Source organism: Rhododendron vialii, chromosome 12a, assembly GCF_030253575.1.
Source record: "Rhododendron vialii isolate Sample 1 chromosome 12a, ASM3025357v1".
NCBI classification, from domain to species: domain Eukaryota; kingdom Viridiplantae; phylum Streptophyta; class Magnoliopsida; order Ericales; family Ericaceae; genus Rhododendron; species Rhododendron vialii.
Window position 1 is genome coordinate 3,154,076 of NC_080568.1, and position 25,796 is coordinate 3,179,871.

The 25,796-nt window shown below is 39.6% G+C and overlaps 3 protein-coding genes across 4 annotated transcripts; 1 reads left to right on the top strand and 2 right to left on the bottom strand.

Annotated features, from left to right (window-relative positions):
* Positions 1-159: 159 nt before the first annotated feature.
* Positions 160-648, bottom strand: LOC131311595 (uncharacterized). The gene has a single exon (XM_058339090.1). The coding sequence runs from the start codon at positions 646-648 to the stop codon at positions 160-162; it is 489 nt and encodes a 162-aa protein (XP_058195073.1).
* A 2,685-nt stretch (positions 649-3,333) lies between these two features.
* LOC131310140 (uncharacterized) lies at positions 3,334-6,479 on the top strand. The gene is made up of 2 exons (XM_058336980.1): positions 3,334-3,669; positions 5,814-6,479. The coding sequence occupies exons 1-2, from the start codon at positions 3,526-3,528 to the stop codon at positions 6,258-6,260; spliced, it is 591 nt and encodes a 196-aa protein (XP_058192963.1). The 5' UTR covers positions 3,334-3,525; the 3' UTR covers positions 6,261-6,479.
* A 10,200-nt stretch (positions 6,480-16,679) lies between these two features.
* LOC131310141 (histidine kinase 3) lies at positions 16,680-24,904 on the bottom strand. Of its 2 annotated transcripts, none has more exons than XM_058336983.1 (11): positions 23,730-24,904; positions 22,809-23,090; positions 21,800-21,969; positions 21,296-21,508; positions 20,985-21,171; positions 20,834-20,885; positions 20,466-20,695; positions 20,247-20,345; positions 17,914-19,046; positions 17,334-17,689; positions 16,680-17,144 (listed from the first exon to the last, which is right to left on the bottom strand). In XM_058336983.1, the coding sequence occupies exons 1-10, from the start codon at positions 24,195-24,197 to the stop codon at positions 17,425-17,427; spliced, it is 3,099 nt and encodes a 1,032-aa protein (XP_058192966.1). In that variant the 5' UTR covers positions 24,198-24,904; the 3' UTR covers positions 16,680-17,144; positions 17,334-17,424. The 2 variants fall into 2 exon arrangements, with proteins under 2 accessions (XP_058192966.1, XP_058192964.1); XM_058336981.1 differs by having other exon boundaries at positions 21,800-21,972.
* Between the last annotated feature and the right edge of the window lie 892 nt (positions 24,905-25,796).

Here is a 25,796-nt window from a genome sequence, read left to right on the forward strand (position 1 = left end):
GGCCTCAGCTCGGTTCGGCACGCTAATAAACAAGTCGGACTCGAGTTCAAGTTCTAATTTTAAGCTTCGTTTAATAAACAAGTCGGGCTCAAGTTTTAAGCTCCTTTAATTAAAGAAAGAAAGAACAACTGAGGATTATTCGGAACTACAAATCGCCCTTTATGTCCCCCTACTGTTCTTCACATCCCGGTTTCCAGAAACCCAATTCCTCAGCTTCCTAAGCTCCCTCGTCAAATCCCCAATTTCCATGCCAGAAAGCCTGAGAGAATACAGAGTCCCAGGCACTTCCTCCGACGCCACCCGCATCAACTTCTCCACCGCAACCGCCGACCTCCTCAACGCGACCACAGTCGGAATCGAGATCAGAGCAACGGAGATTATTGCTGTGATCGACACGGAGAGGGCGAAGAGGAGAGAGAGAAGACCTAGCTCCGGAGCGGGCAGCCGTTTGAGGAAATCGATTGGGGGAACCGAGTGCACCGCCGTTAGTTGCGCCTCGGACGGTGAGTTTTGGGCGGCAGAGAGCGAGGAGGAGGAGGTTCTCGCCTGCTGAATTGACGGCAGCGCGCCACCGCGGGGGAAGGGCCCTTGTGCGGGGAGTATCGTTGGCGGTTTGTGGAGAAGGTTCGGGAAAATGCATCGCTGCATTTTTGGAGTCACGGTGGTGGTGACTGGTGAGGGTGGGGACAGTCTGACTTGGCACGCTTGCGGACACGGAGGCACGTTTATAGAGTAAATTGCACTTGAGTACAAACGATTGCTAAGACTGCGTTCGGACCCTCCAAAGTCCAAGTTTTGGACCGGAGGAAACAGTCTTAATCTGGGCCGTACATTGGAAAAATTAATGGTTCAGACTTGCTCATAAACTTTTTGTGAGAAGAATTCCATTCTTCATGCTAAAAGTTTCTGAGTAAATCAAAACCATTGATTACAGCATTGGACGGTCAAGATTACGACTGTCTGCTCTAATTCAAGTAGTTCAAAACTTGGACCGGAAAGGATCCACTTCCCTAAGACTAACAGCGTTCAGAACTAGGATCACAATTTCGGACATAACTGCGTTCAGAACTAGGAATGACAGTAAGACAAGGCAAGGAAGGACAGAGGGAATTTTGCTATACCTCGACCCTGACCACAGGAGTACCACACGACCTGGAACCCGGCCCAAACCCCAATCGGGTAATTCATGGGCTGCCCATTCGGAGGGCATGTTTACTTGTTTCGCTCCGTCCCGTAAAAAGGAGGACAATTTGTTTTAACTTTAAAGCAAAATGGGAGGGAGCATTTGTATATAATTGGCTTATTAGTATATCGGTAAAATATTATTCCCTCCATTTCTTTTTTAGAGTTTAATATTTTTTTTTGGCTGTCTTTTAATAAATGTCCATTTTATAAAGTTAGTGAGTAAAAATTTGGTAAATTTTTCATTTTGCCCCTAAAAGTAGATTTCATTTTGAAAAGTGAATGAGAAAATGTAATGATGATATTTTCATAGGGGGTAAGAATGAGAAAATAGAGGTAAAAGTTGATGTGAAAGGTATAATGATAATATCTTTTTAATAAGTTGAAATTACGAAGTAAGACACTTAAAAATGGACGAAGAAAATATTTTTTTTTAGGAAAAACAGAATATAAGGATAAAATGCAATTTCATACGTAAGTACATCCGGGACAGGCAAGTTATTATTCCGAACCCTACCTCGACCGAGATTGGGTTTTTCGTTATCTACAAAATGAACACTTTTTTTTTTTAGCATTTTCTTCGTTGTTTCTTTCCAAACCATACAATGAAAGAGAGAAAAAAAAAAAAATTTCTCTTCTTTTCCCTAGCTTTCAAACAAACTCTATAAGTGTAGCAAGTGTTCAAAGTGTAAGTCACGTGATATAGGTAAAATTGGGTAACGGACACGAAATAAAATAACACAACACGAATCGGATACGAAGTTAGCGGATTAGGGTTGAACATTTCTGACACGAAACATGAAAATGACACGACTCGAGAACACGAATTTTAAATGGGTAGGGTTCGGATTGAACATGCGAGACACGAAATTGATACAACCAACACGGTTACTAATCTGTGTCACCCATTAACACACACACACACACACACACATATATATATATATATATACTCCATCTGTCCCTAAATGTTTGGCACTTTCATGCTTTTTATTGTCCTATATAATTTGTCTATTTTGAAAAGTCAAAAGCAAAATATGATAAGCTTTCCATGTTACCCTTTTCTTTTGGGCACAAAATTTCAAATTCAAATTTTCAAGTACTTTTCAAAGTACAATAGAAGGGTAAGATAGGACACTTAGTTTTTGTACAATACAATAATATTTCTTCCTTAAAAATTAAAACTCCCAAAAGTGCCAAATATTTAGGGACGGAAGGAGTATATAAAATCGGGGCTATTCCGGGGACACTTAAAAAAATTCTTAAAAAAAACCCCCCAAGTTTCCGATCGAATTTTAATGATCCAAGCCGCTCAATGTGATCAGAACGTGATTTTAAGGGTGTTCGCGAGAAATCAGCAAAAAAAATGATTGGGAAGGGCTTTATCCGAATAGTTTTTTTATTGAACTTTATTGAACGGTTCAATAAAAAACTGTTCAAATCAAGCCCTTCCCGGCTAGTTTTTTTGCCAGTTTTTTGCAAGTACCCTTAAAATCACGTTCTGAACACATTGAGCGGCTCAGATCATAAAAATTTGATCAGGAACTATGAGATTAAAATTTGAAGGGTTTTTTTAAGTGTCCCCGGAACCGCCCCGGTATATAATATATGGTATGTCTGTAATTCTATATAGAGTTAGGCAACAGACACGATAACACGACACGAACTGGATACGAAGTTAACGGGTTAGTGTTGAGCATTTTTTACACGAAACACGAAAATGATACGACTCGAGGAACACGAATTTTAAATGAGTCGGGTTCGGGTTGAACACGTGAGACACAAAATTGACACGACCAACACTGTTACTAATCTGTGTCACCCATTAACACAAATATATATATATATATATATACATATATATATATATAAATATATATAATATGGTATATCTGTAATTCTATATAGAGTTAGGAAACAGACACGATAACACGATACGAACCGGATACGAAGTTAACGGATTAGTGTTGAGCATTTTTGACACGAAACACGAAAATGACACGACTCAAGAAACACGAATTCTAAATGGGTCGAATTCGGATTGGATGATTTGTGACACGAACCCAGTTGACACAATACGAACACAACTCGACACGACCTGTTACCAAGGTCTAGATCCACGAGGGTGCAATATGTAAAGTAGAGGCCCATTTTTACCTAACTTTGTTGCCGGTGATGATGATTCAATGAAGGTTGTTAGACGCAACGTGTCGTATAAAAAATGGTTAATCTTGGCGGTTCAGTGTTTTTTGACTTGGATCGTACGGTCTCTCTCTCTCGCGCGCTCTCTCTCTCTCTCGAATGATCCACCGATTGGATCGCACTCACTCTCTCTCTAGATAGATGGAGAAGCAATCGAAGGAGAAGATGGAATTGGTACGGCAATTAATGGAGGAACGAAGAGCGGAAGAAGTGACTTCATCATCGGACGAGAGCCATTTCGGCGGTGATGAGCGTCACCTCGTGCTCTCTGGATTGCTCTCTCAGGTAAGTAATAGTAGATCTTTATATGATGCAACTTTTTGTTCTAGAGTTCGAGTTCTTGAAGTAGTTATTACTGCTGTGATTGATGATGTTTTCAGGTGTTTCCTTTTAATGGATCATATACTCGGCCAAAAGAGAACTTAAAAAAAGTGTATTTTTGTCATTAAAAAGTCGAATTATTTTTTGATAAGTTAAAAGAACTCATTTCGTATCTCTTCGTACAAATAGCAATAAAAAGTTCGAATTTTTGTCGTAAAAAATGTATGATTTTTAAGTTCTGTTTTTTGGGGACCGGATAATGTTTTTGGGAGGGAGGTAGTATCTGTTTATGTGTGTGTGGATAACAAAACGGTTTTTTTTTTTTTTTCTCTTTAGTTCTTTAGCCGATAGATAGAGCGGAACTGGCGCAACAGTAAAGCGCCACAATGGCACAGAATGGATTTTTTTTCTTTCTAGTCTTGTAGGCTTCTAGCCAATTAATCTTTTGGGAGGGAGTTAGTATATGTTTGTGTGTGTGTGTGTGTGGGGATAATAGAATGGTTTTTTTTTTTCTTTCTAGTCTTTCTAGTTTCCATTGGATAGGGCAGATGGCGCAGCAATAAGCGCCACAATGGTACAAAATGTTTTTTTTTTCCTTTTAGTTTTTTAGCCAATGGATAGTGCAGACCTGGCGCAGCAGTAAAGCTGCCCCATTGTGGTGGTCACAGGTTTGTTCTCGTTCCCCTCTGCTTGCAAGGTAAGACTGTGTACATCAAACCTTCCCAAACCCCCGCACTGGTAAGCCCCTTAAGATAGAAGGGCCACTAGGGAAGGGAAGCTGCAATTAACTTGGTTAGAGAATTAGGAAAGTAAGTGGTAAGGCTCGAAAATCTCACTTGTTGTCTCTTGTTTCTTGAAAATGAAAACTCGTTGTTTACTTGGATGTCATGAATCAATGTTTGATTATGGGCGTATGGGGGAGGAGATTTACACTTGGGCGACGATAATAGACAAAGAATACAGAATTCATGTGCACTCCTATTAGAAAGGGAGGTTTCTGAGTAAGAAAACTTAAATTAGTTAGCCAAGCTTTGTTGGGGAAATGTCTTTGGAGGAGATTGGGAAAATGACGGTCCAGGACGTGTTTTGATAATTAATACCCTCCAAGGACATGCTAAGAACAATTGTTAATGCTGAAAATGCCCTTGGCGGGTATTAATTATCAAAACATGTCCTTGGCCGTCATTTTCCCTTGGAGATTTAAATGCTACCAGAGAGGTGGTGGAAAAAGGTTATGAGTCGAAGAGATGTTGATCACGTTGTTTTCGAATATTGTGACAATTTGTTGGTTTCCTGGGTTGGCGGCTCTTTATGTCCTACGAAATTCACCCTTCTATTCGATCAACGTATTTGCTCTTTTGAATTTATGTTTATGCCTACTGCTGATTGGATTTGGATTCAGATACTAAAACTTGATATTTGCGAGACTCTGCATGTGTGCACCTTGCAATAGAATTTCTATTCAGAAGCTATCTTTTGCATCTTAGAGCTGCTTTTTGTTGGTACCGAATGTAAGGCCTTGTATTCCTTTGTAGGGTGAATTGAAACAATCAAAGCAAAACTCCTTCCCTTGTTTATCCCTCTTTATCTTTTGTGCAATACCATAGCCTGATCAATCATGGCCACTGCCAATCCACCCCTTGATCTCAAATCCACAACCAAAGTAACCTCCTTGGCTTATGAAACGATTATCACTCACCCTTGTCTCCTTCGTCGGAGACTTCAAATGACGGGAATCTGAACATGTTCTATCCTCAACGTCCATCCTTCACTTCACTTGCACCTATGGGGAGTCACTCCAGGCAGGTGCAGATCACTTACAATACACAGCTCTTCGTACATGTTGATATACTGTAACAAACAACCATGAGCATTATGACCAGTATCATTTATTATAGACACCGTAATTGCCTCTGTCGTCGTTCAGCCTATGTTTGTTGTTACCTCTTTCTAATTTCATGGTTTTTGTTGCTTGCACCCGTCAGAAGTTTCAGAATTGTTTCTTTCTTGACTTGTATCCCTAATTCTTCGATCTCTTAACAATAGAGTTGAAGTGGTCTTGCATTATGTCTGAAGAGGATGTCTTTGATGGTAATGCATAGGAACAGTTGGAGACATTAAATGGGGAGGGCAAACTTCAGCAACCTGAATCACCAGTTGATCCAAAGAAGGGAAAGAGTGAGATTGCCATGGACGCGGAGGCTAGTGGTTGCGATGACAGTGGAAGTGAAGAGATAATCAGAGAGCTTAAGAAGATTCAGAAACAGAACTGTATAACCCACTGCCTTCTCTCAGTCATGATTGCCCTTACTGTGGCGTGGCAAGTATCCGAGTTCACTCTTGTTTTCAAAGTGAAAAATGGACTGAGTCAACCATTCAAATGCATTGGTAGTTTGTTGACAGGGATGATAAAAGGCCCTATGGAAAATCCCCAGATTGCGGATGAAGTGTCCTGTGCGAAGCAACAGCAGATTGAATGCCCTTCAATCCCTCTCAAAATTCCAGAGCTTCCCAATTTTGATTTTCAATTGGCTTTGGACAGTGACAAGCACTGAGATACTCTCAGGTTAGTGTGTTCGAACCTATTATGCATGCAGTGTTTGGTTTTATTTGATTTGTAACAGTTGAAGCGCCAAAGGATGTATTGGAAAACCCATCTCCTCTTGTCAATTTCCTGGTTTCCATAATGTTGATGAACGCTGTACAGTAGAAAATGTGGAAGGAGCCATTTTCAAGGAAATCCACTGTAGAAGAAATGGTGTTTGTTTAAGCAACCAGTCTTGTCCCTTCCCATAGTTCGTTGCACTCCCTCGATTCCCATTTGTTTGTCCATTTTTAGCTTCGAGCCTACATGAATTATTTTCTAAATTTTTTGCCAACAATCAAAAGCTCTAAATTAATGTTAGAACAGACCCATCGCACTTTGGGGATGGGAAACGTTGTAGTGCACCAGCCGCAATGTAGTGTAGCTGATCCGGCTGTCCATCTCGGCACAAACGGTTCGGATTTAATCCGAGCTCCTATAAATCCAAACAGTCCATTGCCGTGATGGACGGCCGGATTGGTTGCACTACACGTGTAGTGCAGCGGGTTCGCAACTTGGTCGGTTTCAAGCCATTTTTTGGCTTTTGTTATCATTTCTTGCTATGCTGGAAGGTGGATGCAAGAGTTCTTAACCGAAGGTTGTGTTCTATCTAAAAGCTCAATGCAAGAAGTCCCCACATGTTTTTGAAAATAATATTCTGTTTCCCAAAAAAAAAAAAACAAACTCTTCAAATACTCAACGTAACCCATGCATGAAATACTCAGCAGATAGGAAAAATTCATTTTTCAATAATTCATCCAGTCAAATAAAGCAATCTTCAAATCATCTGCTGATCAAAAATAAAAATCTTCAAATCATCGATACTAAATGATGGGACACTGGCGACTGTGGCCTAAACTCTTTTGTGACTTTACCGCATGGATTTTGGTTATTTTCTCTTATTCATTACTAGATTTGGGTTAAATATTTACACCATATTTTTCGACTCTATGAGACAAATCGAAGATGTTAAAAAGTCCGTCTAGTATTTTCCATATAGACTGACTTTTTGTAGTCTTTATATGAACTCTTTTCAACTTTAGTTTATATCTTTATACTTTTTCGATTTGTCTCATCGATACGAAAATATATATGATGTCAGAATTTAACACGAGAAAACAACCAACAACACCGTGCAAAAAAGTCATAAAGAAGTTAGGCCAAACTGATAACCTAGAAATGAAAAAAGACACAATATTCTTGGCTTTCCATCGAATCATTCATAACCGCTACCTATATTTCACAAAATTGTGCACCATCTTCATGTTCTGCTCTCATCATGTTCTTGTATACCCATCATTCTATACGACAACAGGGGAGTCTGGACTCTTAAATGACTCATCGATCTGGCCTAAGCTTATAGGAGTAGCTGCTGCTAAAAATTTCAATGAGGAGAAAGAAAACTCAACGGGATGCATCCAAGAAAAGAAAAACACCAACAAATTACTTAGAAAGGAATGGCAGTGCCAGCGGTAGCAGGTGCATGAGATTGCCCACAAAGTCCAGCGACAAGCGATTTTCATCTTTGAAATTGTTACAAAGATTAATAGAGTAAGGAATGATGGCATAATATCCTTAATTCGAGACCAATGTCGGCCCCAATGTTTGGGTTGTCCAAGCTCGACCCCAAGCTTGGTTGCCCACTTACTATTAAGTCGTAGAAAATAAAAGGGCATACAACTATAAATAAACAAGATCGAGGTTACATTGGTTTTTTTGGTTGCCCCCACGGTGAGCGGTTACTCAAGCCCGGGGTCTTGTGGGGCCAGTTCTGCTTGAGACTCATTCGAGCTATAAAGTTAAGAATAATCTTATGTCCATCCGAAACCCAAACCCGAGGTTAACAAGAAGACAACCAAGGGAACACCCGTTGGAACAATCCCACACCTATTGGGACCACGTCCGGAACACCCCTCGGGACAAACCCGAATGCCTAAAGGGCCAAGCCCAAAAACAAAAAAAACCCAATAAACCAAACAAAAGAAAACCTAGCCGCCCGAACACACCAATCAACGCAGCCCTGCCGAGCAAACCACTGTCACCAACGAAACAGCATTGGACACTACGCACATGCATGCGTGGGTTTTGACTTGGCTTTGGCCTTCGGCCGGCTCAGTCTCACATACTCCCTCCGTCCTAAGTTCTTGGTCCTCTACGATTTTATGTAAAAATTTTAATAGTCTATATCTCTCAATGTATATTGTTTAAAATATACAATATGAATCTTGTTTGATATAATTCAATTATTTCTATAAAACAATGTTTTCAAAAACATAAAAAATAATATTAATTGAGAGATATAGACAATTAAAAATTGCTCTTAAAATTGTATAGGAAATATAAAATATTAAATCTGATATTAATTTTTTGTATGGATGCATACAATCCTAAGCATATGAAACTTTTGAAAAAAAAAAATTTGAATGGGCGGATGTTAGATTTTCATTTAAAAACGTTGGGCGAGCGAACTAATGTAATTTCAAAACGTATACTTATTATATCATAAAGTTTTTGCTTTCCAATACATTAAAATAATTCTAGTCTAATGCAGTTAAAGTATATCAATCATTTTGCTTTTTTCTTTGGGCTGCTTCAACAATCACGTGTTTATTTTTTATTTATGAAAGAAATTGAGAAATAAGAATGTAAAATAACTGATTTTTTATTAAATCAAACCAAGATTATTACAATTTTTTGATAACTATCAAACCAAAATTATTAAGATTATAAGTATCTATACATGAATAATTATCGATAATATTCAAAATCCAATATATAAAAAATATAAATTTTAAAACTCGGTGTCGGATAGGAAGCGGGCCCCCAAGGCTCCAACATAGCTCCGCCCTTCATCCTGATGTCCTGGATGATCACCCCACACTCCCATGGGGGAACTAGTTCGGATACACACAGAGATGAGACATTGCTTCTTGTTATTCTCCACTTGAATTCCTAATAATTGCTGAGCCTTTGCCATCAAGCGTGCTTCTCTCAAGGCTCGCTTCGCAGTTCGCAGGTCATAGCCGAGGGACCCGAGATATCACTGTTCTACCATCAAAGAAGCAATCTGGAGTCGTTACGAACCGCAATTCCTGCGAACCCCGACTGGGACTCCACTATTCGCGAATCATCATAATTAATCTTGATGGAGTTTACTGGAGGGGTAGACCAAGAGGGGTGAAGGGGAGTATCCCTCGCTCTGGATTCATGATAAGCACCCAATAATGCATATTCTTGGTGCTTAAGTCCTCTAGTATGTTGTGTTTGTACATATATATTGTCGTTTTTATGCGATATTGCACGTAAGGTACGTTTTTGTGTATTTCAGGTAAAACGTGCTAATAAGGCAGTTTTGATGCCAATAAACGTTCCGGGATGAACCAAGTGTCCAAGTGCCCGCCGGTACTCATTTTATTGTCACCGAAGCCTAACGGTGCCACAAGAAGCCTCGGAGATTGGCCGGAGGTTAAGGTTGGCAAGAAACGTGCCAAAGTGGTTCAAGCAAGGCATATGCATCGAGGATGGCCCTCGAGGGTATCCGAGACTCCAAGGCCATAAGGCATACCTCCGCCAAGTCCCGTTGATCATGTAATGAAGCATTGGAAGGCCGTCGGGGCACGACAAGGCATAATGGCCCAAGCTGACCCTGTTCTGCTGTTTTCACACAGAGGTACCAATACCTCATTTTTTAGGTATTGGTACCATCATGCCGAATTAGAAGACAGTTGGATTGGTACCAATACCTCATTTTTTAGGTATTGGTACCAATGCCCTTCGGCCAGCACCTTTTTTGCTGAATATTTCAACCTTCCATAAATGGAAAGTTTCTACTTCTAGTATGTTTTTGGGATATTTTGGGGGCCTTTTTGTCCATTGTAAGGCTGATTTTGTAAAGCCTATAAATAGTCTTGTATGCCATTTATGGAAGAGATGGCCATTAGTTAGTTTTTAGGCCTAAGTCTTTTTCTTGCTTTCTAGGATTTTCATGTTGTGTTCTTAGCTTTTTAAGCTTTCAATCTTCAAGAACTCAAGTAAGTTTAAGTGTTTTGATGTTTTCTCATGTATTAATGTTGTAGCTGCTTGTTAGATCTTCTTATAAATCAAGTTTATTTTCGTTTTCATCGGTTAATCACGTTTTCATTTCTTAGCATGCTTTCTAGTCTTTTTATTATGAGTGAGTAGATAATCGGTTCGGTCATGGGGTGAGGTTCACCCTATGGATTAGTCCATTAAATGGTTTCTCTTAACTTTAGCTTAATCTCAAGGTTTTGAATGAATTAAACCCATGATTTCTAGCTTTGATCATGGGGATTGGTGGCTTCTTTGATCAATGAAGTCTATCGCCTTGTGCTACGAGCTTGATAATCCTACGCGTGCGAACGATCTTTTTTCGTCTCTCACTTGCGTTAAATGAGTTCAATTTGAATTAGGGCTTTGAGTTAAGTTATAAGTAGTCTTCAGCTTTTAATTCTTCTAGTGGAATCCGGACGGTTTCGGTTCACTCATGAGTTAGATGAAGAAACCGTTTGATGGCTAAGTCGTGGGTAAATCAATCCCTTTGACTCGACCATTTCTAACCTAGTTTATTTCCAAGTTTAATTTCGTCAATCGAATCAAAACTCCAAAGTTGGCCGCTTGAACGCCGCAATCTTTACGCAACATCTAATCCAAATTTGCTAAAGAAGATTTCTCTGTGGGAACGATTCCGGTCTTACCGGTTATTATGCTTTCAACGACCTAGCCCTACGCTTGGGGTGCAAACCTATTTCTGAGAGGTTAGGTTGCGGCGAAGCATTTTTGGCGCCGTTGCCGGGGAAATTCTTAATATAGCTTATTTGGAGGTTCGACAAACCACTGTAAGTACTCCGTTTATTTTGTTTCTCCTTTGTGTAATTTGAACTCGACTTAGCGGATACCTCTAACCGAGCCACCAATTCGACTTGAGGTGTAACGAAGCTAGATTGAGCATCAATTGCCTTTTCTTTTGTTGTGTATATATGTGGTGGTGGCTTAACCCCACGAAACTGTTTTGAGAAAGAGGTGGCGGTATAGCCCCTCTAGCCTGTTTACTTTATGTCTTATCTATCTAATAGAATGGTGGCAGCAAATTGGGAAACACCCCACAAGACTTTGCGGGAGTACCTTTGTCCCAATCAAACTTTCCCACCCCCTTGCATAGCCACTCATGACACCAATGTTTTTAAAAGTCGTATGACCATCACTAATTGGTTTGATCTGAAGAATCAAATTCAAACTTTTGTTGAAAGAGTGAATGAGTCATTTTATGCATGTTGGGGAAGATACAAGGACTTGCTCATTGCGGTTCCGAATCATGGCTTTGAAAATTTTGAAATTGCTAACTATTTTTATAATGGACTTTCTCAAAAGAGTCAACGATTCTTAGACATGATATGCAATGGCAAACTTTTTGAAAAAGAACCTGCTCAAGCCTTGGATTTCTTTGATCATTTGGCTCAAACTGTGCAATCTAGGGTTTTTGTTAAACATTGTCAAGAGTCCAACTCAAATGTCATGGAAGAGGAAATTGAGCCACATAGCTTTGTTGAAAATGTTCGTTTAGATTGTGAAAGCTCTGCAGAGTCAGTATGGAGTGATGTGCCGGCTGATGAGCCTGATATCCAGTGTTCTCCCCCTGTTGATCCCCCTTTGTGTGACAATTCGGGGGAGAAATTTCTCATTTTTGAGGAAACGAATGCGGAGGTAGACTTCTTGAATGCTCTGCTGAATGAGCAGGATGGGAAGAATGTGTCTAGACCCGAGAGTTTGTCTCCTTCCTTTGAGGAGATACCTTCCATAGAAATTTTGAACCATTCAATACTCTCAGGTCTAGACGATGCCACCCCTCCTATCGAGTCTCCCCAAGTGCAAGAGCTTTTAAAAGTCAAATTGATTGATTTTGTAGGTGTTGATAAATTTGATTTCGTTTACCATCCTTTTATTGTGGATTTTGTCAACTCGTTGAAAATCAATCTAGTTTGGAATGCGCACTTGGTAGAACTTAAGTTTTTAAAACGAATTCGGCAATTGCGGTACTCAAAGTATTTATTTTTGTGGCATGGTCGAATTCAATTCTTGACAAAGAGTTTAGAGTTGGGTGGTATGTTCATTGTGATGACTTTTGATGATGTGATAAATGTTCGAAGCCCACGTGTGGCTGAACACTCTTTCTTTCTCTCCCTCTCTTTATCTCTTTTCTTTTGCTCTTTTGATGGTCCGGTATAGCCACCCGTTTCGAACTTGAAGTTGTTGCATGACTTGCTCTACGATGCTTTGAGTGAGAAATGGGGAGAAAAGTAGTACCCGTTCAATCACGTGACGATTTGGTGGATTTAATTTTACTTGTCAGTTGTTAGGGCCGGATAACATGAGCCGGGTGGTACTAATGTCATTTGCTTCTTAGTAGGTAGTTGGTTCTTAAGTCTTTTGCAGGGTAAGCATGCTACCACACCAGCCTTGGTGGTTTAGGTCTAAAAGCTATGGTGAGTGAGGCATTCAGGAGCCCTAAGCATGGGTGCGATTATGTGTCGCGGTTGTAAGACCAAGAAAGCCCCAGCGATGACCTTGTGTGACTAGCTATGGTTCCGATGGAGGAGCCGAAAGAGTGAGCCTTGGAAGCAATTCCAATGACGAAGGGAAGCTATGACAAGAAAGCCTCCAACTTGGTCGAGGTATATGGGGGTTGACATTCCCTCCAGAGGTACAATCTTTTGTTCTTTCCCTCTCAATACTGTTGTTCTCCATGCTATGAGGACATAGCATCATTTAAGTTGGGGGGAGGGATATATATGTTATATATATGTTTATGAGACTTGTCTAATTTTTCTGTTTTTGGTAAAATTTTCAAATTTTTTGTGCAATCCTCCCTTCTTAGTAGTAATTTCTCTTGATAGATACTTTAATTATGCTCAATTATGTCAATATGGCAAGAGTCGTGTATCCCATCGAATTTGATTTTGTGTTTGAATCTATGTCATATGCATATATATGAATGTTGATGAACAAGTTGAGCCTAAAAGTCAAGTCAAGTGTTATGCATCACTAGAGTGGAGATTCGTTTCATAAGCATCCCATGCTTTTCGTTCTCCTATTCCGCACTTGCGTAAATAACACCTTTTGTGCATGCTTAAGTAGTGTTTATATCTTTCATGCATCTTGTTGGAGTTGCTAGCATACTTAGGAAATGATTCAAGGCATTTTTGTTTGATTAAACCACATAAGAGTCTCATCGTCCTTGTTTTGAACCATAGTCCGAGTCTCTTCCATTGTTCAAACTTAGGCAACCGGATGTTTGGAGGGTTGTGTGTCAATGGTTTTCAAAGATTCAAGGAAGTTTGGAGTGGTGTGAATGTGATGGTTGGGATGTAAAAAGGCAATGAATTGGTATATGATTCTCTATCTCTCCTCTCCCACTACAAAAGGTAAAATCCCAAATTTTCATCTCCTTCTCCAAAGCCCTCAAAATTGGCTCCTCAATCTCTCTCACTACAAATCTCAATTCAAATGACCCTATTCCTCAAAGAAAAGAAAAATCAAAGAGATGCTATGAAAGAGCAAAATCATATTCGAAAGAGGGTTGAATACTATGATAAGAGGATTGGTGTGACCTCCGGGCTAGCTTACATTCCGGATGAGGAAGAGTCCGATGGAAAGGGGGAGCTCGAGGCTCAATACCATGAGGAGCCGGATGAAGATGATGACTATGTGTTGTTGAGTCGGTGGAAGTAGTTTTTCTTAATTTCTTTTTCATAACTTTGTTTGGTGTTTGGCCGATATGTGGCCATGCCTTGGGTAGTTTACGGTTGGTAGTGGCCAAGGGTAGATGAACCGTGCAAGTATATGGCCACTACATTTTTGTAGTCCCTTTCCCTTTGTATCCAAGGTCGTTATAAGCTAATAAAGTCCTCCGTTGATCTTTTGTATGCTAATTAACTCCGTTTGATGCATAGTCGATATCTATTATTACTTAAGTTGTGATATTCCTAGTCTTTCCATACTTGTCAATAATTAGCTTTCCTTTCGTTCTTAGCGCTCTTTTGATAGCATGCGTAGCTTTTTGTCTCTAGCTATTACATTTACTCGCTAGCGCTTGACATGGGATGTATCTTGTATCTCACTGTGTGAAAAGTCGAATAAGAGCGTTATCCTTGTGAGTTTTGGAGTTGAAACTCATTGTGGTGCACGCATGCTTGACTACTCTAATATGGCAAAGTTTGTTCATCCTAGTTCATGGCATGTTTGTGCGTGGATTGCATATGGTCAGATTTGAAGGGGTGTTTTGGACTCTTGCCTAGTTGTAGTAATTGAGCATAGTTTTTGTATCTTAAATCTCGGAAGGATTGCATAGTTTAGTTAAATACATTTTGTTTTAGTTTGCTAGGGACTAGCAAAGTTCAAGTTGGGGGGTGTGATAAGCACCCAATAATGCATATTCTTGGTGCTTAAGTCCTCTAGTATGTTGTGTTTGTACATATATATTGTCGTTTTTATGCGATATTGCACGTAAGGTACGTTTTTGTGTATTTCAGGTAAAACGTGCTAATAAGGCAGTTTTGATGCCAATAAACGTTCCGGGATGAACCAAGTGTCCAAGTGCCCGCCGGTACTCATTTTATTGTCACCGAAGCCTAACGGTGCCACAAGAAGCCTCGGAGATTGGCCGGAGGTTAAGGTTGGCAAGAAACGTGCCAAAGTGGTTCAAGCAAGGCATATGCATCGAGGATGGCCCTCGAGGGTATCCGAGACTCCAAGGCCATAAGGCATACCTCCGCCAAGTCCCGTTGATCATGTAATGAAGCATTGGAAGGCCGTCGGGGCACGACAAGGCATAATGGCCCAAGCTGACCCTGTTCTGCTGTTTTCACACAGAGGTACCAATACCTCATTTTTTAGGTATTGGTACCATCATGCCGAATTAGAAGACAGTTGGATTGGTACCAATACCTCATTTTTTAGGTATTGGTACCAATGCCCTTCGGCCAGCACCTTTTTTGCTGAATATTTCAACCTTCCATAAATGGAAAGTTTCTACTTCTAGTATGTTTTTGGGATATTTTGGGGGCCTTTTTGTCCATTGTAAGGCTGATTTTGTAAAGCCTATAAATAGTCTTGTATGCCATTTATGGAAGAGATGGCCATTAGTTAGTTTTTAGGCCTAAGTCTTTTTCTTGCTTTCTAGGATTTTCATGTTGTGTTCTTAGCTTTTTAAGCTTTCAATCTTCAAGAACTCAAGTAAGTTTAAGTGTTTTGATGTTTTCTCATGTATTAATGTTGTAGCTGCTTGTTAGATCTTCTTATAAATCAAGTTTATTTTCGTTTTCATCGGTTAATCACGTTTTCATTTCTTAGCATGCTTTCTAGTCTTTTTATTATGAGTGAGTAGATAATCGGTTCGGTCATGGGGTGAGGTTCACCCTATGGATTAGTCCATTAAATGGTTTCTCTTAACTTTAGCTTAATCTCAAGGTTTTGAATGAATTAAACCCATGATTTCTAGCTTTGATCATGGGGATTGGTGGCTTCTTTGATCAATGAAGTCTATCGCCTTGTGCTACGAGCTTGATAATCCTACGCGTGCGAACGATCTTTTTTCGTCTCTCACTTGCGTTAAATGAGTTCAATTTGAATTAGGGCTTTGAGTTAAGTTATAAGTAGTCTTCAGCTTTTAATTCTTCTAGTGGAATCCGGACGGTTTCGGTTCACTCATGAGTTAGATGAAGAAACCGTTTGATGGCTAAGTCGTGGGTAAATCAATCCCTTTGACTCGACCATTTCTAACCTAGTTTATTTCCAAGTTTAATTTCGTCAATCGAATCAAAACTCCAAAGTTGGCCGCTTGAACGCCGCAATCTTTACGCAACATCTAATCCAAATTTGCTAAAGAAGATTTCTCTGTGGGAACGATTCCGGTCTTACCGGTTATTATGCTTTCAACGACCTAGCCCTACGCTTGGGGTGCAAACCTATTTCTGAGAGGTTAGGTTGCGGCGAAGCAATTCACTAGCAGGTCTACCCTTATTCAAAGGGTTAGACACCTCCTTCCATAGAGACTTTCTGCTTGAACTGCCACAGACGAAGCCACGATCGGGGAGTTTTCCAGTTCTGGAAAACTTGCTCGTTTCTCGCTTTTCAAATATAACAACAAACCACTCCCAATTTACTCAACACTCAACATGTCATTCCCTTACACACACACATATGTAGCCTAATCCGATGGGATGCTCATATCTGGTTATACAAATGAATCCATATTCAAAACAAAATCTAGAAAGAAAAAAACAGTCAAAAGTCAAAGATTAACAAGCACCAAGTCACAATGGCTTCTCAGAGTCAAACAGCATGTTACTCACAATGAAATCGCACTGGAAAGTATAGCAGAAAAAATAGCCATAATAAGTCATGCTGATACTTCAATAATTGTACAAACCAGCCAAAATTGTCGTATCCGCTCCCTGAGATAGTTACAGTCAATTCCTAGCTGAACAAACTTTTTGCACTGTTGGGAACAAAACTAAAAGAGAAAAATGGGTTACTGTGGTGTGTATGATTCATGTTTATTCTTATATGCACAACCGACAATTCTCGGTTTCAGAGACAGTATATTTCATCCTATCTAACCACTAAAACAATCTCTATGATACAAATGCAGAACTTCTACGTTTCACCAAAATCCAGAACCCTCCAAGCCTTTAGTCTCCTCTGAATGCTAGAAGTATGAGATCAGAAAAGGGAAGAGATAACAAAAGAATTTGCGTCTGCTACCAAGTGGAACCCTTACCTATAAAGAGGATTGATTTTAGGTACATTCTGGTGTAGAAACAAACAGTTTTCCTGTATCCTGCAGCACAGAAGTAAACTATTAGGGTCACCTTTCTTAGCCTACACATAAGTCTTGAAAAACAATTGTAGAACTTGGCCTAATACCCAATGTCAAAACTGTAATGAAAGTAGAACTGAAAAAACAACTATTTTCCAAAGGCGAGAGAGCATTTAAAAACCAACTTTCATAACGACTACAGAAACTCACCACTGGCAAAAATACAGAAAGCCCATTTTTTAGCATTCCAAAGTATGAACAACACGCACTTGTGCTTGTGTCATTTCTCGCGAATTCATTCCTACGAGATATGATCTGATGGAGTACGGAGAAAGCGAGAAACTTCCCGATAAGGCTGTTCGGCTTCAAAGGGTTTGGAAACATACCCATCCATTCCCCACCTCAGGCACTCCTCGTGTGTAGCCTGGATTACATCTGCAGTCATAGCCAAGATTGGCACGTGCCAATCAGAAACGTTCTCGTAAGCTTCTACCGACTGCTCTCCGCGTTCGATGGAGTTTTTGATGTTGAGTTCCATGTCTCGAATTCTTTTTGTAGCTTCAAACCTGAAACAGAGGAAAATGGCACTTAGTGGTCTTACGAACACATTAGTACTCACAATTCATTTTAACACATTACCCGTAGATCTGTTGAATGACAAGAGTCAAAACATTACGAACTAATTATGCACCCTACTCAGCAGGTAAAATTGAAGGAAATTGAAGAATTTCTCCAAAGGCTCTTATACCCTAAGACACTGTTTTTTAAATTTTGATAATGAGGTGCATACCCATCTACTTCTGGCATCTGAATATCCATGAAGCAGGCATCAAATTTGTGGGGGGGCTTTAACAGTGAGATCGCCTTCTTCCCACTACCTACACAGACCACATCAGCTCCATATTTCTTCAAGGCGGCAGCAGCTACTACGAGGTTTACTTTATTGTCATCCACAACTAAAATTTTCCTCCCCAAAAGCAGATTCCCAAGAAAGGGACCCGAGAGCTCTCCATTGAGGGAACTCCCTTTGGTCCCAACACCCATGGCTCTTTGTAGAGATGCAGCCAGCATACTTGCTCTCAGGGGCTTCATGATTACAGTCGGAGAAGTATAATTCCCAGAAATTCTCAAACTACCACTTCTACTAAGGTAGAGAGAGTTAGAAAGAAGGAATAATTTCGGAGGCACGAGTTGCTGTAATTTATTTACAAAGAGAGATGACGAGCCCAAGTCCTTGTTCCAAACTTCTTGTTCTATGAGGACCATGTTGATAACTGTATTTCCACTTCCAATCCTGGAGAAATCCTGATCTAAATTGGGAACCACTTCAACATGAATTCCAAGCCGCTGGATGTGGTATCTGGACACCTTGGCCCGGACTGGTCTGGGGTCCACAAGTACAGCTGCCATTCCCCGAAATTCGGAAGAAACTGAGTTAGACTGGTGATTTATTTGCTGGTCTTTAGTCTCGCTGGTATTGGAACAGCCGTTGGTGAATACAGCAGTGAAACTGAAGGTGGACCCAATCTTGTGTACACTTGAAAACCCAATTTCACCGTTCATGAGGCCCACCAAAAACTTGCTTATGCTCAGCCCAATTCCTGTCCCTCCATGCATTCGGGAGATTGAGGGGCCCACCTGCATGAAGGGAGTGAATACGCGAGGTCGAGCTTCTAAAGGTATACCCCCACCTGTATCCTCTACGGATACGATTAGATTGATGAGGTCAGAGGCCAATGATGACCGAGGAGAAGTGGGTTCATCTTGACTTAAAGTTCTAAACCCTCCCCAGCTCTGGCGCCTATCTGCCACCGGAAGTCCACTCAAGGTGTTCTCTGACAATGATAATGTCTCAGTTTCTAGGGATTCCATCACCTCCTCTGCAAGATGGACTGTAACGAAAATGTGCCCCTTCTCAGTGAACTGCCAAAAGTAAAGATAATCAGTTTCCTAGCTGGTCGCACAGAAAGGGATGTAAAACAAACTCATATGAAATTGTGGCTTGTTTCTGTTTTTTCTATATAAAGTGGGGTGAAATACAGAAAAAAAGTTAGCCGTCAATTTGGGATCCAAATTCGAGATTTTCCGTAGACAGTATAACAATATCTTTAACCATCTTTTATTTTTTATAAAAACTTTTAAATTCTATCCTAAATATAATATGATTGATATCTTATCTTATATTAATAATGAAGAAATATTATATGAAACAAAATTTTGTTTTGCAATGGCATCAAGTCTCGCACATTTTTACTGTTGTGGCTTGTTTTTGTTTCTTCTATATAAAGTGGGGTGAAATAAATAAAAAAGTTAGAAAGGTATGTAATACGAACTCATGAAAAAATTGTTTACCAACTTCTACCCTGCACATACTTACAAGGTAAAATCCCTAATAACGTAGTATGCATAGAGTAGCCATTTCAGAACATAACTTTGACCTCTAAAAAGTAAATATTTTTTTTCTTATTACAGAAATGGGCTCAAATGAGCCAAGAGTAGATGTAGGGCTGATAAGTCAACCAAAACACTCGAGTTCGCTCGTTAAAAGCTCGTTCGAGATTGATTTGTTGCATAAGAAAACTAAGCTTGAACATATTTTTGTTAAGCTTTCAAACCAAGCTCAAACAAGCTACTACTCGGCTCATTATTAGGGATCTTGCAAAGTAAAACCCCTCATAATGTAGTATGCATAGAGTAGCCATTTCATAAAACAAGAAGTCATCCTTCGGAATAACTTAATTTGTGCAACTCAGTTAACAACCCAATGATAATTGAAAGATGAAAATCTCACCAGACAGCACACTTCACACAATGGAATAGTGCTTAGAAAAAATGATTCGTACATTGATTCAAATGTTGACCATGTAATGCTTTTATCCTCTCGTGTCAATAACATTCTTGTAGCAAAATCAGTTTGTTGTAGAGATAACAGAGATAGAATAGATTCCATGACTATGGAAAGAACAGAGATAGAATAGATTCCATGACTATGGATCCCACTTATAGCAAACGGAAGATAACATTTTAAGGGCCATAATTATCTCCCATCCTCAAGTATTTTGCTAAATGAAAATGATTTCCACATCTATTAAAAATGAATTTGAGAAGCTTCTCCATACTCACTTTGATTGAATTGCTCACGAGATTTGTGATGATTTGCCGAAATCTACATGGATCACCAATTAGCATTTCAGGAACGTTTTCAGAGATGTAAACTGCAAGCTGCACTCCCGAGAATTTTTTCCATTTAAAAAGGAAACTAATTAGATATGATATGCTTAAATTATAGAGAACAAGAAACAAAATTTGGAGAAAACAACAGGAATTGAGATATATTGTTACCTCCAGTCCTTTTTCCTGCGACTTTCCAGAAAAAAGTGACAAAATATCATCCAAAGCTGCCCGCACATCAAATTGAACTGCCTCAAGCTCGACCCTACCAGATTCAATTTTTGCTTGGTCCAAAACCTCGTTTATTAGTGAAACCAGAGCTTTTCCACTGCCCTGTGCCGTTCTGACATAGTCTTCTTGAGTTTCATCTAGATCTGTGTCCATAAGCATACGCAGCATTCCTGTTGAGTTTAAATATTTAGACATCACTCAAAAAACCCTTCGTTTGTTCCATTCATCGAATCAAAGAAATGCAATAATTTGCTCAAAAGAATACACAGTGCATTGATGAAATACTTTTTCTCTAATAAATAACTTACCCAGCACACCATTCATTGGGGTTCTGATCTCATGGGACACAGTAGCAAGGAACTACATAAGGGTTGAACTTCTATTAGGACCATGTAGACATATTAGGTGAAAGCCTAAACAAAATTTTTAATGACTAACCTACAGATCTCAACAGTGTACCTGTGATTTCGCCACATCAGCTGCCTCAGCTCGTTTCTTGAGCTCCATCATCTCATGGTAATCTTCCTCAACTTTGGCTATTCGATTCACCGTTGCATGGAATATATACCCCACAAGCAACGCAATAACAAGGATGCCAATAGACATCATTATTGCTAACCGTGGCCATGGCGACTTTTGTTGGAATCTGGTTCAAGAACAATGTAGTTGTAAGCCATCTTATCAGTTTGCATTTTAATCATGAAGAATATATGTATCGACATCTCTCTGAGTCCTAAAATCAGTAATAGAGAGGATAAAAAATAGATCACCTGCAGCGCATCTCGTGTTTTCTGAATGGATCCCCAAAGTTAAGCGAGCTAACGTGCAGCAGCTCATCGTAAGATACATATGAGCCATACATGCTGATAGGGTGTGAAGAGTTGGTGATATCATACACATTCACAAGTATTGTTTGTTTGCTTGCTAGTTGTTGAAGTAACTTCTCCACAAGCGATTCTATGTCAAAGATACCCCCGAGGTACCTGCTTGGCAACAGGGAAACATTATATAATTAATTGTCCAATTTAAATTTTCAAATCATGTCTGCATGCTTGAAATTCTTGTTGCCCTGATCACCTAGGGGTAGCTCAGAAAGCACTTCAACTCTCCTGACTAATAGTACTTCTAAAGTTCTTATTTTTTTCCTCCCAGATACATTCTATTTCATGAAACACTTCTACTATTATCATCATTTTACACCTCAGAATTTCGTCTATCCTCTATTCCCCTTAAGAAGTGACTGATACGCTGTGATTGATGAAGAGAGAACTTACCCATGAGTTGCTTGTATCCTCTCCTTCACTGTGGCACTTGAGGGGAGATCTATCTTGTAGACAGGAAAAGTTAAAATGACACCAAGGCGGTTTGATTTGATTAGTGGAAAAGGGGCAGTAAGAACCCCCTTTCCAGATGCTCTTGAACGCAGCACATTTTCACGGTCTTCCTGCTGGTACAAATTGATAATTAGACACCTTATACTTCTTTCATTCTCTTTTCTGTTTTTTTTTACTTCACCAAATTACGCAGTAATATAGTTCACTGATTGTTGTGTCTTTTTGCCACTATGTTTCAGAGAGTTCTAACTGTCAGGCTACAAGACGTATTCATATTCCACGGAAAAAAGAGAAAAACGATAATGATGACATAAACAAGAGAACATGATATGTACGTAGTTTGGGCAGTGTGCTTATATCCGTAGGAGAAGGGAAGAACAATCTACTAGGAGCAATAACGATTACAACGGTCAATCAACTCTCGCCTCAGTGCCTCTCTACCATCTCTTTCTATTTCTGTACAGTTCCCACACTGGAACTTTGAGATACCAGAAAATACAAGACACCTCACAACTCTAACTAAAACCCCGTTCGTTTAAGGGTTTTGGATTTTGGATTCTAATCATTATCCTATTTCTCTCCAATCATTACTGTCATTTTTATCTCTATCTCTCTCCAATCATTACTCCTATTTCCAAGCAGTACTCTATTTCTCTCTACCTATACTCCCAATGATTGGGGACTAAATGGGTTATGTTGTTGTTGTACTCTATTTCTTTCTACACTCATTACCTATAAATCCAAATCCTAAATCCTAAAACGAACGGGGTCTAAGAGTATCAAATCAGACTATGATTGTAAAAACCAGCTTTGACTTGAAAGATTGAGATCTGAGTAAATCAACACATTTCAAAATTCTACTGTAAACCTGTAGTCTATAGATCATATCAATCAGTATAAGGTCACAAAACACCCATTACATATGCAGGTTAATAGACAAAGAATTCACCTTGCCTGACAGCACATCAATGGAAATCACATGTACAACAGTATCCTGCGCAAAGACAACAGGAGCATATTCCTCCTCCACTGGGGATGGTTCCAGTGCTTCTGGGTTGAACTCATCGTTATGGGCTGGGGCTTGTTCAAAATTATCCATCCTCTTAATCGTCCAGCCTCGCTTCCTTTCAAATTGTTCCCTTTCAGAGTGCAAAACTCTCACGGCATATGCAACACCACTTGTTAGGGGCCTTTGAAAAGCAGTTCGTTCTGTGTACCTGGCAAAAGTCATCTATTGGTTCAAAAGTCAGATTGGACATCATATACCAGACAAAACAGTAGTTGATTTTTGTTCTGAATCAAGCTATTGCACCATTGTTAATTTGTTTTAACCTTACGCAATACAAATACAACATTCTAACTTTGCGAAAAACGCATGAATTGAAATGCCGTGTGGAAAATTTTCTCATAATCAATCAATTACAACTCAAAAATGAATTTAAATGTAAGCTAACTCTGTTACAAGGTCTTGGGTGGAACTCAACCCTAAAAGCTAGCTATTGAAACACTCTCACATTTATATACTTCACATTACTTCTGTGCCCAGGCTTGTGTGATTTCGGTTCACACCGTCCCTCACTCGCAACATGCTTTCTCGGCAGCACCTGCTGCGTGCAGGGCAGACACGTACTCTACCCATCCCAGGAACCTGACTATGATATCTTGGGTAGAACTCAACCCAAAAGCTAGCTATTGAAGTGAGGTTGCCCTCAAGCTTGCTTTGGTACCCAGGCAATATGGAATTTCGCTTCACACTAACAGTGAGTTAAGGCAACAAGGCACTACAGGTGGAGAACTAGCCATATAAGTTGCAACAAACACCAATTAGCATGCTACACTTCAAAGAGATGGAGGGAGGATCAAAGTTTACCTGATCAATAGAAGAAGGGTTCATGCCATGGTGGAAAGTTGAGATCAAAATGGACATGGCATGTATATGATTCATGCTGACATTAAACTGATCCTGTAACATCCTAGCTCTCTCCTCACACATGCTTGCAAGGGTCTCTTTCCTCTTCTCCAAAGCTTTGGAGCTCATGTACCAATAGAGAGAGAAAGAAACTATAATCCACAAAACCACCCATGTGACCAAGAGATTCCTCCACAATGTCTTTCTAACTCTCTTGGTCCCAATATACTGGTAATAGTGGTTGTGTGAGATCTTCTCCCACAATTTCAGCCATTTCTTTACAAAATCACAAAGTGAACTAGACTTAGAGTCCATGAATTCACCATCGCAGTACCATTTCAAGGAAATCACAGACAAAAGCCAGCAACATAGCGTCAATAGAAGATGGCCAAACTTCAAGCCAAACCCAATCACAGGAAGAAAACTCATCCACAAAAGTAACTCCAGAAAAGCTCGTCGAATTTAATTGGGTCTGACCTTTCTCCTAATTTCAGAAGAAAACTGAAGCCCCTTACTGTCAAATCAACAGAAACTGTATGTGGGTATTAGACCCAAATTGAAAAGGAAATGAAATCAAAGTTTAAGGAAGAAGAGGAGCTGTACCACATCAAACTACATAGTCAGTAGAAACAACTAACATGTAGATTGAAAAGGAGGTGAAACAAGATTCTACCTTTTCCACCCAATTAGTTTCAGAGTCAAAATGGGAGATAACCCAGAAATTAGAGAAGGTTTAAAAAAAACCCAAAACACCAAGATTCCAAATTTCCAACTCCAAAAGGGATTTTGGGGTTTTGATGTTATTTAGCAGTAAACCAAAACCCAGATGGGCCAAAACAACTAGAAATTCCCAAAATTTAGTTACACAGTAGGACCTCCAACAAAGAATCTGGTACCAAATCAGGTTTATGTGAGGTGCTCTAGTTAAGGAAACCTTAATTCACTAGGAATTAGAGATGACAGAAACAAAGGATCAACAAGGAGAGAGATGATTCAGGGACACTAAGAAACAAGAATCTATGCTAAAGAGAGATGAGAGGAATATGGCGGTAAAATGTCTGGTAGCACAGGCCAATTTCTTTATCCATTACTAGTGAGAAGGTCGCTGCCGTGACCGGATGTTCACTCTCTATAATGTTTTAAAAGAGAAAATATTCGTATGCTCGAGTCTTGGCTCATTTTTGGGGCCGAGGACAAACGGGCCGGGCTGACCATTTAGATTTTGAATCAACTGTATTTCGTATCGTGTCAGCCCATCTTCAACCGAGTTTTGTTGAAAAAAAAATCTGTGTAACAACTAACAACTTAATATTTATTGTGTTGTGCCCGTGCCCGTGCCCTTTTGCGTCTGTCTAGAATTGTATCATGCCCGTCTAAGACAGTACTGTGCTTGTGCTTGGCCTGTCTAAACCCGTGCCCGTGTCAGCCTGGTTTCTTTGACACCTCTAGCTGAGGTGGGAGTTTGTTTTGTCTCATCTCAATATTACAAAATTATACTATATCATAAACTTTATGAATTGTTTGTCTCATCTCATATTTTATGTAGCATTTGAAAGTGCTTGCATCCCATATTTTATTGTTTAGAAATCCTCAAAACTTGTATTTAAAGTTCAGTACAGTGTATAAAAATACGTTATACGTATGTGATTTGGGTATATATATATGCGGCTTTCTGAGTCGCATGGCCTTTGAAGACTCATTCGTGTTTCCAACATAGATGTACAGTAGTATATTCCTTGTCACAAGTTGTGAATTTATAAATCTTTAGGAAAAATACGAAACCTGTCTTATCTTATCACAATTTGCTAAGCCAGTTTGAATGGATATCTGCAAATTACTACAAAAATAAGAGTGGTGTTATTACAAATAAATGAAAAAAAAAAATTTGTCTACTTTTGGCTAGGTAACAAGGTAAACCATGGAACTGAGGGATGTTGTGCACATCTAGACCATTGATCTCAGCAATCAATGGTCCGAATTTTCAAACAGTTGAATGGTTGAGATTACGCACAGCACCATGTAATTCAC

Coding starts and splice junctions, on each gene's coding strand:
- LOC131311595 (XM_058339090.1), bottom strand. CDS start 648: ATGCAGCGATGCATTTTCCCGAACCTTCTCCACAAACCGCCAACGATA.
- LOC131310140 (XM_058336980.1), top strand. CDS start 3,526: ATGGAGAAGCAATCGAAGGAGAAGATGGAATTGGTACGGCAATTAATG. Junction 3,670..5,813: donor TCTCTGGATTGCTCTCTCAG/GTAAGTAATAGT, acceptor GCATAGGAACAG/TTGGAGACATTAAATGGGGA.
- LOC131310141 (XM_058336981.1), bottom strand. CDS start 24,197: ATGAGTTTTCTTCCTGTGATTGGGTTTGGCTTGAAGTTTGGCCATCTT. Junction 21,509..21,799: donor AGGATACAAGCAACTCATGG/GTAAGTTCTCTC, acceptor GTTGCCAAGCAG/GTACCTCGGGGGTATCTTTG. Junction 19,047..20,246: donor TCGTGAGCAATTCAATCAAA/GTGAGTATGGAG, acceptor TACTTTTGGCAG/TTCACTGAGAAGGGGCACAT.